The sequence below is a fragment of the Anolis sagrei genome, chromosome 4 (assembly GCF_037176765.1).
Source record: "Anolis sagrei isolate rAnoSag1 chromosome 4, rAnoSag1.mat, whole genome shotgun sequence".
Taxonomy (NCBI): Eukaryota; Metazoa; Chordata; class Lepidosauria; order Squamata; family Dactyloidae; genus Anolis; species Anolis sagrei.
Genome location: NC_090024.1, coordinates 169,005,028 through 169,018,874, shown reverse-complemented (window position 1 = coordinate 169,018,874; position 13,847 = coordinate 169,005,028). Strand labels below are relative to the sequence as shown.

Below are 13,847 nucleotides of genomic sequence, written 5' to 3'. Positions count from 1 at the left end.
TAAATTAGGATCATATAACTGTAGGCAATGTTCACATTTTCTTTTAATAAGAATAAATGGTAGATGTAAGTTTATATTTCAAGTTTAGAATTAGCTTTATATTGTCAAATGCTTTATATTTCCAGTTAGAATAACCTCTATAATGTATACCATCTCTGATTTGAAAGCAAATAGGTTGTATAAAATTGTGTGTGAGAAAACAATTTCACTAATTTGTAAACATGGTTTTATTCTTTGTTCAAGAATTTTATTTTGTATACTATACACATTTAAAACCTTTTGGCATCTGTTTTGCTGTCTTGAGTTATTTTACATAATTAACTAGTAGCTCCATCTGTAGCATTGTTAAAGTCAATATAAGGCTAAGTATGTTTTACACTTAACTTTATGATTTAATGTAGACCTATAAAGGCAGTTGTTGATAATGGCATCATAAAACAGATAGGACAATAGTGCATCTATTATTTTTATTTATTAATATCTCACTTTTATCTATTTACTGAGGCAGAAAGCAGATCACAACATACAAATATTAAAATAGAATTAATCATGTAATTCAATTAAAAACACTTAAAACTGTTAAAATAATCAAAATACATTACAGCATGCACACACATACACACATGATTTACTCTTTAAAGCCCCCCTCCTTTAAAAGCAGGCCTAAATAAAAAAGTTTTAGTCTGACATCAGAAGGACAGCAGGGAACAGGCTTTTCTGGCCTCTCAAGACACAGAGTCCCACAGCCTAGGGGCAGCCACCAAGAAGGTTTTATATTGTGACACCACCAACTGTGCTTTCAATGGTAGTGGAACTGAGAGAGGGACGTCTCCTGATGAGCCCATGCAGATTTGTTCAAGGAGATAATTAAATAGCCTAGACCTGAGCCATATGGGTGATTACAATACTTTGAATTGTTCCCAGAAACAAAACAGGTGGCCAGTGGATCTGTTGCAACAGGGGAATTGTGCCCTCCATGCAACTAGTCCCAGTTAATAGTCTAGCCTCAGATCGTGGACCGGCTAACATTTCTGAATACTCTTCAAAGGCAGCTCCAAGTAGAGCAGTGGTTCTCAACCTGGGGTCCCCAGATGTTTTTGGCCTTCAACTCCCAGAAATCCTAACAGCTGGTAAACTAGCTGAGATTTCTGGGAGTTGTAGGCCAAAAAACATCTGGGGACCCCAGGTTGAGAACCACTGAAGTAGAGCATGTTATAGCAATCCCACCAGGATGTCACTAAGGCATGTACCACCATGAACAGATCTGATGTGTCAAAGAATGAGAGCAGTCAGCACACAAGTTTTAAATGTTGAAAAGCATACCAGGCTACTACAGAAATCTGGTCCTCCAGGTTCAATATTGAGTCTAGAAGCACACTAGAGACTGCAGACTTGTGTCTTCAGGAGAATGTAACCCCATCTAGCACAGGCTAAATGGGGTAACATTCCCTAATCAGTACTCCAACTGACGAAGAATACCTGCATGAGTCCAAATTGTTTGCTCTCACCCAGTTCAGTACTGCTGACAGACTCTGCTTTAGGACCAGGATGGTTTCCTCAACTTGAAATAGAAAGTGCAGTAAATCTGGATGTCAGCTTCAAATAGATGTTGCCACACCCCAAAAGTCCAGATGATCTCAAGCATGCGGGACAAAATAGAGCAACAGAACCAATAGTAAGGGGCTTGAACAAGAATCCCCCATCACTATCACTGCCAGGAAGGGACTGAGCCATTGTGAAACAGTGCCTCCAACTCCAGGGTAACACACATTTCCTTGATCCATTTGAAACTAGCTTCGGAACAGGATATGGAGTTGAGACTGCTGTAGTTGCTTTAGTGGATTATCTCTGTCTTAACACTGACAAAGGATGAATTTATTTGTTGGTGCTTTTAGACTTCTCAGTGGCTTTCAATACTATTGGCCATGGTATCTTTCTGGAATGCTTGGGTTGGAAAACAGTGCCACTGTGCTGCAGTGGTTCCGGTCATACCTCTCAGGAAGTGTGTCAACCAGTTCTGAACGGGGTTATACTTTCCCTGAGAGACTGGTCACATCTTGGGAGTGCTCCTGGATCCATCTCTCCAAATGTCAGCCAAGGTAGAAGTGATGGCCAGGAGTGCTTATTATAAGCTTCAGCTGATATGCCAGCTGTGCTGCTTCCTAGATTTGGAGGACCTAAAGATGGTAGTGCATGTACTGGTAACCTCAAGGTTGGATTTCTGCAATGCTACCTCTGTACCAAGTTTGGAAACTCTAATTAGTTAAAAACATGGAAGCCAGATTGGTCACAGGAACACCCAGGAGTGTTCATATTACACCTATCCTAAAATCACTCCACACGTGGTGTTAATTAGTTTCCAGAAAAAGCACAAAATGTTGGTTTTGATCTTTAAAGTCCTACATGGTTTGGGTCCAGGTTACTTACAGAGACCATTCCAGATAGCTCAAAAAGAGAGACTGTTGAGCAATGGAAGCCCTATTCTGTCTTATCATGGGAATGGGATCATGATAGAACTCTGTAACTCTACTTCCCTGCATCTATGTCTTGCCTGCTGCTATATAGAAACAACTAGAAAAAAGTACTAGTAGAAACAAAAACTTTGCCTTGCTCATGGCACACCTAAAGCAATTATTTGTCCTTAATAAGTCAATATACATGATGTAATATCTTGATTTTTCATCTCCACTCAGCTCCTTGTGGAAATTTGGTGTATTATGAGAATCAGGCAGGGTTGCAGAAAGTTTTGGTTGTATTTTTTTCCAAATGTGTAATGATCACAAGTGTCACAAACAGCTATGCTAGTACAAGTATAGTAAAAAAACAAAAACAAAACACAGGTCTAATAGTCCTATTACCATAATGTCACCCTACATACATTGACAGCAACATGGAATACTTTTAACGCAAGATGGCACATATATGGTATTTCTTTGGGCTCAGTGTAAGGCTCAACTCGAAGTCAAGACTTAGCTTCACACCTTTTGGAGCCTGGAAAGAGAACTTCTGAATCAAGGCTGTGAAGAAAAGGAAAAGTTCCATCTGAGCCAATCGTTCTCCAAGGCAGGCTCTCTTTCCTGGAAGAGAAGAAAAAAATGGCTACAGAAAACTTATGAGATGTTGAGATGACAACAACAAATTTGGCAAATCACTATTGTAAACCAGAGCAGAATACATTTAAAATATCTTTAAATTTCATGGGAAACAAAATTTTTTAGTCAATGTTCTACTCTTGTTGAGAGTAACAATAGCATTTCAGTCCAAATTCCATATCTGTATTGAAGAAATGTGGCTGGAATCCTCTTGGTGTCTTATGCATGGCATGCATTCCTCAATTGACAGGACTAGCCATTTTTTATCTGATGTAGAATACTCAAATCACAACAAGGCTGCATAAGACAATGCTATTGTATTTGCAAATATGCGTCTGATGCACATGATGAATGTGGCCAACATGATGCACGAAATATCAGTTGTGCACACTTGATGATCTATTAGCTTCCGGGCAAAGTATAAGGTATAAAGCCCTACATGGTTTGGGACCAGGTTACCTATAGGATCACCTCCCATACAATCTGCCCTGAACACTGAGGTCCTCTAGAGGACATCTAGCCTTCCAGAACCCAACTGGCAACCATCACTCAGAGGACCTTTTCCTCAGCTGCCCTAAGACTGTGAAATGATCTGCTGGAAGAGCTTTAACAGCTAAATGAGCTCTCAGAATTTAAAAACCATCTAAAACCCTATCTCTTCTGGTTTACCCAGCCAGTTTTAATTGTGAATTTTTAACTTGCAATATGTTTAATCTTTATTCTGTATGTTTTAATGTGTGTTTTGTAGAAATACGTTTTATAATGTTTATTTTGTAGAAAGTTTATGATGATTGTGTTTTTAGCAGTGTTGTGGCCCGCCACGAGAAGAGGAGGGTATCAAATCAAATCAAATCATTTATTTCGGTCATTGACCAGCACAGGAAATAGTCACATTTTCATACAAACTTGGTATGTTTGGTACATTATAAATATAAATATAACTACTGAAGCACAGTATGGGTGAGGGAGTAGAAGCGAAGGGGAAACAGGGTAAAAACACAATGCCCAGATCCATCACCAAATTGTAGATTCAGAGAAGAAGATTACTGGAAACACAGTTAACTTTTGGGACTAGTCGTTCCCTGACAGATTTTGTATGCTGCTGCACAGAACTTTGCAACATTGTAGGTTGTAGCTGAATTAATATCTGCAAGTAGCATGGAGGTATAAAATTGACCTGAATGGCCTGGGTGCTTGTATAACAGAGGTAAGATAAGCCTGGCACGGATATCCCTGTAGAACAGGCACTGGAGGAGCACATGTTCTATTGTTTCTACATGATCCAAGTCACAGGGGCAGAGTCTCTCTGGGAAAGGGATCTTCCGGTAGCGGCCTTCGAGTACAGCTGATGGGAGAGCGTGGCAGGGTGAAAGCCCTTCGATGAATGGGAACCTCTAAGTTTGTTAAATATGCCATAGGGGAGGCAAGATATCTGCTGAATTCATTTATAAGGAAGGTTGGAACCGAGGCCAGATCTAGTTGTCGCTCTGTGTCTGTGATACGTTGTTTAATAAGTGCTTTGGCTTGATTGTAATCCATAGCGAGTAGTAGACCTGGAGAAAATCCCAATGAGGAGATTTTTGATGCTGCCACCTGCTTCCATGTGGATTGGAAGTCATCCTTCATGGTTAGTGGGGCAAGACCAAAGGGTGCTCCTGATAGTCTGAGCCAGAGGTTGAGTATGGCCACCCACACCCTGGCCTCCACTCTCATAAAGCCCGTCTAGTCACATGGTGGCATTAGAAACGCATTTAGGGACCTGCAAGGCCGATCTCAGAAACTTTGACTGAACCAGCTCTAATGGGGCAAAACTGGGGAAGGGGCCCAGCTGAGCACCATACAAGAGTTGGGTTAATGACTTAGCTTCAAACAGCTTGAGCGCTGCCGGTGTGAAGTGGCCCCCTCTTGTCCTAAGATATTTAAGAATGGCAATTGAGCTCCCCTGCGCGGTGTTGGATACTTGATCCCCATGAGCTCTTCTGCTACCATTAGATTGGAAAACTACACCTAGATATTTGAAGGATGTAACCTGTTCAATTTTATGACCATCTATGCTCCAAGAGTAAGTCCTGAGCCTATTAGCGAAAGCCATGATTTTGGTTTTATTGTAATTAAGTTGGAGCTGATCTGTGTTGCAATGTTGTATTAATGCTCTCAGAGCTCTTTTGAGCCCAATGGGTGTTCTAGAGAGTACAGCAGCATCATCTGAATAAAGCAGGATGGAGATGTGTCTTCCCGCCAGCTTTGGGGGGGGGGGGGTGGAAGTCCATATTTTGAAGAGGAGGGTAAGAAATAAAACTGTTCTTGTTGTTGTTATTTAAAAAGTGTTTATCCCATGACTCTATTCTTCATTCCCCCCCCCCCCCCGATTTCACAAAAAATATATTGAAAAGAGCAAATTTATATTAGTATTTGAAGTAGGGTGGGAGAAGAAACATGTGAAGCTGGGGGAAAGAGGACCTGATGAAGATCAAGATCAAAGAGAGTGAATCTACATTAACAATAGATGTGTTCCATCTATATCTATATCTATATCTATATCTATATCTCTATATCTCTATATCTCTATATCTCTATATCTCTCTATCTCTGTCTTCTATATATATAATAAAAGAGAATGATTGTATGTATATATGTATGTATGTGGCAGCTTTCTGATTGGCTGGCACTTTCACAGGCCACTGTGACGTGCACAAGCGACGGACCTGGACCAAACTTGGCACACATAACACCCATGACCCACTGTACATCCTGGTGTGGTTTGGGAGAGGTGGACCACGGATTATGGGATGTATAGTACTTTAAAACACATGGGCAACCACAGACCACCGTGGCCCCCAATAATGACAGATGAAGACCAACCTTGGCACACAGAGTCCCCATGACCCACTCTACATCTTGGTGAGATTTTGGGGGAGGACATACCATTGATGATGGGACTTGAAGTACCTTCACTCACTTCCAGAAACTGCTGCGACCCTCATCGAATGACTGATCAAGACTAAACTTGGCACACAGAGCCTCCATGAAGCACTCTACATCCTGGTGCAGTTTGGAGGAGGACAGACAACAGATGATGGGACTTGAAGTACCTCCACTCACTTCACAAGACCGCTGCGAGCCACATCCAATGACTGATCAAGACCAAACTTGGTGCACAGAGCCCCCATGACCCACTCTACACCCTGGTGCTGTTTGGAGGAGGATGGACCATGGACGATGGGACTTGCAGTACCTTCACTAACTTCCTGAGACCACTGCGAGCCACATAAATAACTGATAAAGACCAACCTTGGCACACAATGCCTTTCGCAAATAACCCGGGCACCTCCAGGTCTTGTATATAATAAAAGTGAATGTTTGTATGTATGTGTGTATGTATGTATTATGTGGCAGTGTGCCGATTGGCTGCCACTTTCACAGGCCACTGTGACGTGCACGAGCAATGGACCAGGACCAAACTTGGCACACATAACCCCCATGATCCACTTTACGTCCTGGTGCGGTTTGGGGGAGGTGGACCACGGATTATGGGATTTGTAGCACTTTAAAATGCTTGGCAACCACAGACCACTTTGGCCCCCACCAATGACAGATCAAGACCAAACTTGGCACACAGAGACCGTATTATCCACTCTACATCCTGTTGAGGTAGCTTTTGCCAGGTTATTTGGAAAAAGCACTGCCCTTCAACAAGGCCTTACTTCACTCAAAATACACCAGAGATAACGATTATTCTCTTTTTAATGATGCCTTTTTATGATAATAGAAAGGTCTAGCCCCCACCCCACACCTCGGCCTGCTTAGGCCCCTCTGATGAATCCGTTAAGGCCTTGCAAGCTGGCACTGCCATCTTAGACCACAAAAGAGGGCACTATTTTCCTAGATCCACATTGTGCCAAAAAAAGACTTACTTTACTAAAAATACACCAGATAAGGATTATTTTCTTTTTAATGATGCCTTTTTATTATAATGGAAAGTTCTAGTTCCCACCCTGTGTTTTTCCCATGGACAGTTATATGTGGCATGTTCAAGAGTAGATTCCCCAAATAATTTGTGTAGTTTTACAATAAATTCACTATTCTCCCATGTTGACATTTAAAAAAAATTAAGCTGCCCCTGAAGAGTGCCTGGAAAATTCTATTAGTCAAAAGAGCTGCATCCAGGTGCTAGAACCAGAGAGTACTCCACCCCTCCTGCTACAGCATCTGCACTGGCAGCCTATTTGTATCCAAGCTCATCTCAAGGTGCTGGTTTTGACCTTATGGACTGGAGTAAAATGCAATATGATCTGACATGATGCCACAAGCATGAATGCATATTATTGTCATTTTTAACTGTTCATTTTATGATGTTTTATACTTACTATTGTTGTATTTGGATTGTTGCTTATATGATTTTGATATGTTGTAAGCTCTTTTGGGTCCCATGAGGGAGAAAAGTGGGATATAAATAAAGATTTATTTATTTATTTATTTTATAAAGGGGAGATATAAACAAGAAAATGTTTTTTCACCTCTCTTCTTGACTCATTCCTACAGCTATAAATTGGAAAAAAATTCCAATACATAACATTAAAAAATTCATTACTTACTAAGTAGATAAGTAAGTTGCTCTTGGGCTGATAGAAGTTGCACCACATCAGCTGTACAAATTCATAAATCTATCTATACACTGTGTAACCTGATTTACATCCTGGTATGGTTTGAGGGAGGTTGGAAAGCAGATGATGGGATTTGGAGTACCTTCACCTGTTTCCAGACACCACTGTGACCCCACCAATGACTGATCTGGACCAAACTTGGCACACAGACCGAACATGGCCAACTGTGAATAGCAGTGGAGTTTGGGCAGGGTTGACCCAAGATTTTAGGGAACTGTACTTCACCCACATCCTTATGCTTTTTCTAATGGGAGCATTCATAACAAACAAAAAGAAAGACTGTAACAAATAGTGTCACAAATTACCAAACTGATATTACCAAACACCCAAAAACAAACAATACCCTTATCAAATAACACGGGCACCACCGGGTACCAAAGGTAATTTGTAATAAAGGAAGAGAATGGGTTGACTATTTTTACAACATCTCTCTGCACCAATAGCCTCATGATTTCTGAAAAGGCACTCTAGTGGAGTGGAAAACCAAACAGGTGAAGCTAGGAGAAAGAGGGCTTGATGAAGATCAAGTCATGGATTACGGCAGAATTCTTTGCTGTTGATAGAACAGCCAGCCTGGATCCTATTCAAAAACTGTTTGTAGTGGGTATTCATAGGCTGTGTTGTGCCCAATGCAACACATAACTGGCTTAACCCAAGTCTCTGATATTCCTCCCCCTACCCTTACCTGCAGAGAACGGTATGAAGGCTTCCCTAATCCTGAATTGACCATTACTCAAGAAATGATTGGGATTAAACTTTTTTGGGGTGTCCCATTCATCTTTGTCAAACAACACTGATGCTATATTGCAGAATAAAAGAGTCCCCTGCAAATAAAAACATAGAAAAAATGAGTCTACAATACAACAAGCCTCCTAAATGTGAAAGTAACTTTGTTTCTCCAACACATTGACAAAGCATATCTTCTGGATGTAAGATAATATGTTAATATATTAATTTCTTCTTGTAATTTATTAATTAATTTATTCCAGTGGCATAGGTTACAAAGTGATTATAAGAAACACAGGATGACCACTGTATCCATGGGGAGATAAGTCACAGACTTTCCAGTGATACAGTCCATTATAAAAAGTTTGCAGGAGAACCAGTGAAGTGGTTAGACAGTCAGAGAGGGATTTGAGAGAGCCATACCCAGGTCTCCGCCTATTTTTTGAAACTCATGAGGTGAAGCTGGTTATTATTATTATTATTATTATTATTATTATTATTATTATTATTATCTTTATTTATACCCTGCAAAATCTCCTGAAGGACTCGATGCGGCTTACAAAGGCCAAGGCCGCCAACAAACAACAACATACAAATGTAACAGTAAAACTCATAAGCAAATAATAAAACATCAAGCAAAAACAATAAAACACTAAAAACAATGACACATGATGACCATTATGTTATGACCATTAAAGCCCATGATGGTTCAGGTCCAGGCTATTTGGCTGAACACATCCCCTTGTAGGAACCTGCCTGAGCCCTGAGATCTTCAGGAGAGGCCTTCTCTCGGGCCCACTTCTATCTCAAGCTCAGCTAGTGGGAACGAGAGAGTGGGCCTTCTTGGTGGCTGTCCCACAACTCTGGAACTCCCTGCTCAGGGAAGTCAGAATGACCCACTCCCTGCTGTCCTTCCAGCAGCAGGCTAAAATCTTATTCAGACAGGTGTTAAAAAAGATGGTTTTAAAGAGCAAGTAAAAGGGTGCTATAATTTTTAGCTTTGTATATTTTTAATGGATTTAAACTGTGAATTTCAATACTGTTATGTTTAATTCTGTTGTAATGTTTGCATATTTGTATATTTGAAATTATGTGGTCATACTTTTTAATTGTAAATCACTTTGAGTCTCCTTCAGGAGAGATAAAGTGGGGTATATATAAACATTATTATGATTATGATAATTTTGATTTATCAGCCAGTGGAGTGGTAAGGGAGTCAGAGGGTGCTTTCAGACAACACTCAGATCTGTGCCAAAGCGGGTTTTTACAGCCCACTTTAACACAGATTTGAGTCCCCATCCCCACCTCCAAAAACCTGGGATTTCTTGATGGGGATGTCCCCATGCCATCCCAGTACCTACAAGGATGGCATGGGACCAACCCAAAGCCTCTAAAAACAAGCCCTTTAAAGTAAGAAAAAACTTACCCAGCTGCTATTAAGGTATTGCTGGAGTCCTTCTGGTGCATAGAAATAACATGCCAAGAGATGGGGAATTGGGGGTGGGGTGAGAGGCAAAGACCAATCCCCCCCCCCCCCGCCATCTGGCATGTCATTTCTATGCTCTGGGAGGACTCCACCAATAGTGTAATGGCAGCCAGGTAAGTTGTTTTAGATTTTAAGAGCTTTTTTGGGGGGGGGGGAGGGTGGTTGCTACCTCACTCCTTTCAGCTCCAGAAGCCCAAAAGGTTAGAGATGGCTGTGGGGACTCACCTCCGGATAATCTCAAAACTACCTGTGGGTGAGTCCCCACAGACTCAATACCCCATTAGACCTGAGCCTTTTACAAAGGCCCGGATCTAATAGGGCATCTAATAATAAAGCAGGGGTTACCTGCTTTGTCCCAAATTAACTCTTTTACTTGAGATGTCATTTGGATGCCTCAGGTAAAAACCTGACAAACCCTGCATTTTTGGGCCTAACCAGAAAGGCCTAAATTGCGACTTGACAGAGCCATACCCTTATGACATCAAGCTCTTATCACATTCATCTCAGTGGAGCAATACAGGATATAAATCAAGACAGTAGACAGGTTAGGAGGCCATGCGTACAGGAACACACCTTGAAAAGCTGCACATTCCATTGCACTGACTATGTAGTTTATAAATCATTCCAGGGGAAGAAAACCGCTTACCCCACACTAATGACCTTATCATAATGGCCAGGCAAAGTGACCTGGGAAGGAAAGAGGGAGCCATAGGGAAAATATGTCACCCTGTGTGCAGCTCCCTCTTGCAACTCTTTCTCCATCATATGGGGAAAGCGTCACTCCCTAAGGGATGGCCTGTGTTGGCTCTAATAGAGCCAGTGCAACATGGGATGCCTCTTCTTTTGACACTTTTATCCCAGTTGGGGATATTGGGGAGGAGATCCAGACAGCTCTGTCTGATGGCTGCAGTGGGGCTTCAGCCCCCAAGCTAGCTCTAAGTGTCCTAGGACACTTAGTTTGAGCCATAATCCCATGTGTTCACATAAGACTTAACCAACACAATGGAACTATCCCCATCACTGACAAGTTGTGTGATGTAATTAAGTATTAAAACTAGGCTTCATTTCTGGAAAAGGCAAATGAGAAGGGAAACAAAGATATGGCAGATATATCTCCTTACCTTGGGCACATGAAACCCAGCTATCTCTGTGTTATTAGTTGCCAGTCGAGGAACACTGAAAGGCAGGATGTTACTTATTCTTTGAATTTCATGAATAACTGCATTTGTGTAAGGCAGGTTGTCCTTGTCAGCCATAACTGGGGGGCGAGACTGGCCAATCACAGAGTCTATTTCTGACTGAACTCTTTCTAAAAAGAGATATTTACTGTCAGTACAAGAAAGTCAATGTGAACATTGTGGCAAGCATTGTGTCAAGAGTGTTGGAGCTACACCATGCATATTTTATTGGTGTTAGTAAAACAGGCACCCTATATACTCATGTATAAGTCTAGAAAATGTAGTCAAAAATCAACCTCTCAAAATCTGCCCTGACTTATCCACATGTCAATGTGAGTACTGTGCTTTAGCTCTTGTCAAGATAAGAACCTTCCCCTTCTCTGTGTAGAGGGGTGAAAAGCAAGAACAACAAAATGTTGCAGCGAAATGCTTAAGACATTCTTTATATTGCTTGAGAAATAACCCAAGATTAATCATGAAGCTAAATTCACTTATCTCACTTTCAGATTATCCTGTTCCTCCTGAGTCACTATAAGAAAGCTCTTTAAAGTGGCATTCATTTATCACAACAGCCTGGAAACTGAGGGCTATTAGCTCTTTTTACAAAGTAAGATGTAGATTGGAACAAAAAAAATTCCATCTTACCCTGAATATCTGGATAAATAGCCATGTACAGCAAAGCCCAGCGCAAGGTTGTAGATGTTGTTTCTGTTCCAGCATTAAACAAATCTATTGCTGACTGTAGGAGATTTTCCTCATGGAAACTGGAAGAAACATCTTCCTTAAAAGGAAAGTAAGAAGGAATATCTAAATATCTGAATTTTAAGTGAAATCATTATTTCACTTTCAGTGGTATCTGTCAATTTGTCACATGGGTTTTCCAATCTCTGTAATTTCTCTCTTCCTAAAGAAAGCTTAGGATCAAATCAAATTTGGTAATTATGGAAGACTGAAATAAGAATAAACACAGGGACGTCAAGGCCCAGAGAAGGTATTTTAAAACACATGGGAGTGAAGATTACATAAACACCCAGCTTTTTTGGACTTCCATTCCCAGAAGCCTCTGGCAGCATGGCAAATGCTAAGAGATGATGGAAATTCTTATGCAGGCCAAAGTTTACTAGCTGTGTTCTCAAATTGTTTGAAACATAATAGCTGAATGATGATGTATTAGTGGTGGACAATTGGCACCACATAAACCATGCAGCTCTCTAGATAATATGTGTCTTATGCATGTGCTGTACAAATCTTTTCATATCTCCTATACCCTGATACTATGTGATTTCAAAGACTTAACTTGGAAGGCATTAAAATAGCATTGATATTTGAAGTGTCTTAGTTTGTGTGCCTGTCTACCTTCACTAAAAATTAAGAAGTGGATTTTGTCCCATCCACTAATTTAATTACCTTGGCCATTTCATTTAAGTAAGCATCAATGAAATCTCTTGTTTCAAGTGGATTCCAGTTTTCTTGGTGCTTTTTGATTATTTTTCTCACAAAGCATTTCAATTGTTCCCGGTTTTTGAAAATAGTTTGATGGGGTCCTGGCAATTGCTTCATGAGAGCTGGAAAAATATTGTACAGCTGGAAGACAAAAACAAAAATTAGATGATGGGCAGGAGAGAAAATAAGGAAACCTTTGGAGAGTATTCCCTCAAAGTTGCATAGTCTGTTGCAATGGAATTAGTAGTCAGCAGAAAGAAACAATATCAGACTCTTTTCCTCTTCTGTTTCTACACACTTCAAAGTCGGACTCCCATGGGTCCCATCTGATGAAGCAGAACCATTTCCAGTGGTTGCATGTGGGAGTCCAGAAATAAAACTTAATGGTGTAATGCTAGAAAACGTTGACCATTTCTGCTTCCTAGGTAGCCACCTTTCCACAAAAAATGACATTGATGCTGAAATACAACACTGTCTGAGCTCTGTGAGTGCAGCATTTTTGCAAATGAAGAAGAGTGTTCAACGATTGGCACATTTGTTAGGACATAAAGATGCTTGTTTAAACAACTAATGTTCTCCCGATTCTGTTGTATGCTTTTGAAGTATGGACCATCTCTAAACATCACTCTCGATTTCTGGAACAATTCCGTCAGCATTGCCTTTGAAAGTTTTGCAAATCTTTCGGGAAGACAGGAAAAAAATGTCAGCATTCTGGAAGTAGTAAACCAGCATTGAAGTAATTATTCTCCACCATCAACTTAGCTGGACTGGCCATGTTGTCCAAATGTCTGATCACTGTCCCTCAAAGCAGCTCAAGAATGGAAAAAGGAATGTTGGTGGACAGCAAAAGAGATTTAAAGATGTTCTTAAAGCTAACCTCAAAAATGTGGAATAAACACCAAGAAAGGACCAAGGCAGTGACATCACTGGCCCATTCTCTGTTTGGATATCAGCCAGCACACCAGTGCCTTAAATCAAGAAATAATTTTCTAAGATCTGCAGAGATACTTGCAAGAATACCTCAGCAAGCAAGTGTCCAAAAGTGGCAGGCTAAAACCCAGCACCTCAATCCATGGCTGGTACCTAATAAAATACTCCCTCCTGGGCACACAGAAGACTGGATAACTTGTAAGGCACTGAACAGACTGCGCTATGGCACCACGAGATGCAGAGTTAACCTTAAGAAATGGGGCTATAAACTGGAGTCTACAACTTGCAAGTGTGGAGAAGAGCAAATCACAGACCACCTATTACAATG

General features: G+C 40.8%; 1 protein-coding gene across 1 annotated transcript in view; it reads right to left on the bottom strand.

Annotated features, from left to right (window-relative positions):
- The window catches only part of LOC132772700 (cytochrome P450 2J2-like), a 30,526-nt gene that overhangs the window by 2,539 nt on the left and 14,140 nt on the right, over nucleotides 1-13,847 (bottom strand). Inside the window, exons 5-9 of the mRNA XM_067467098.1 lie at nucleotides 12,554-12,730; nucleotides 11,792-11,927; nucleotides 11,090-11,277; nucleotides 8,442-8,580; nucleotides 2,982-3,077 (exon numbers count right to left, since the gene is read on the bottom strand). Coding sequence (XP_067323199.1) covers nucleotides 2,982-3,077; nucleotides 8,442-8,580; nucleotides 11,090-11,277; nucleotides 11,792-11,927; nucleotides 12,554-12,730 — 736 coding nt within the window. The remainder of the gene's footprint in view (nucleotides 1-2,981; nucleotides 3,078-8,441; nucleotides 8,581-11,089; nucleotides 11,278-11,791; nucleotides 11,928-12,553; nucleotides 12,731-13,847) is intronic.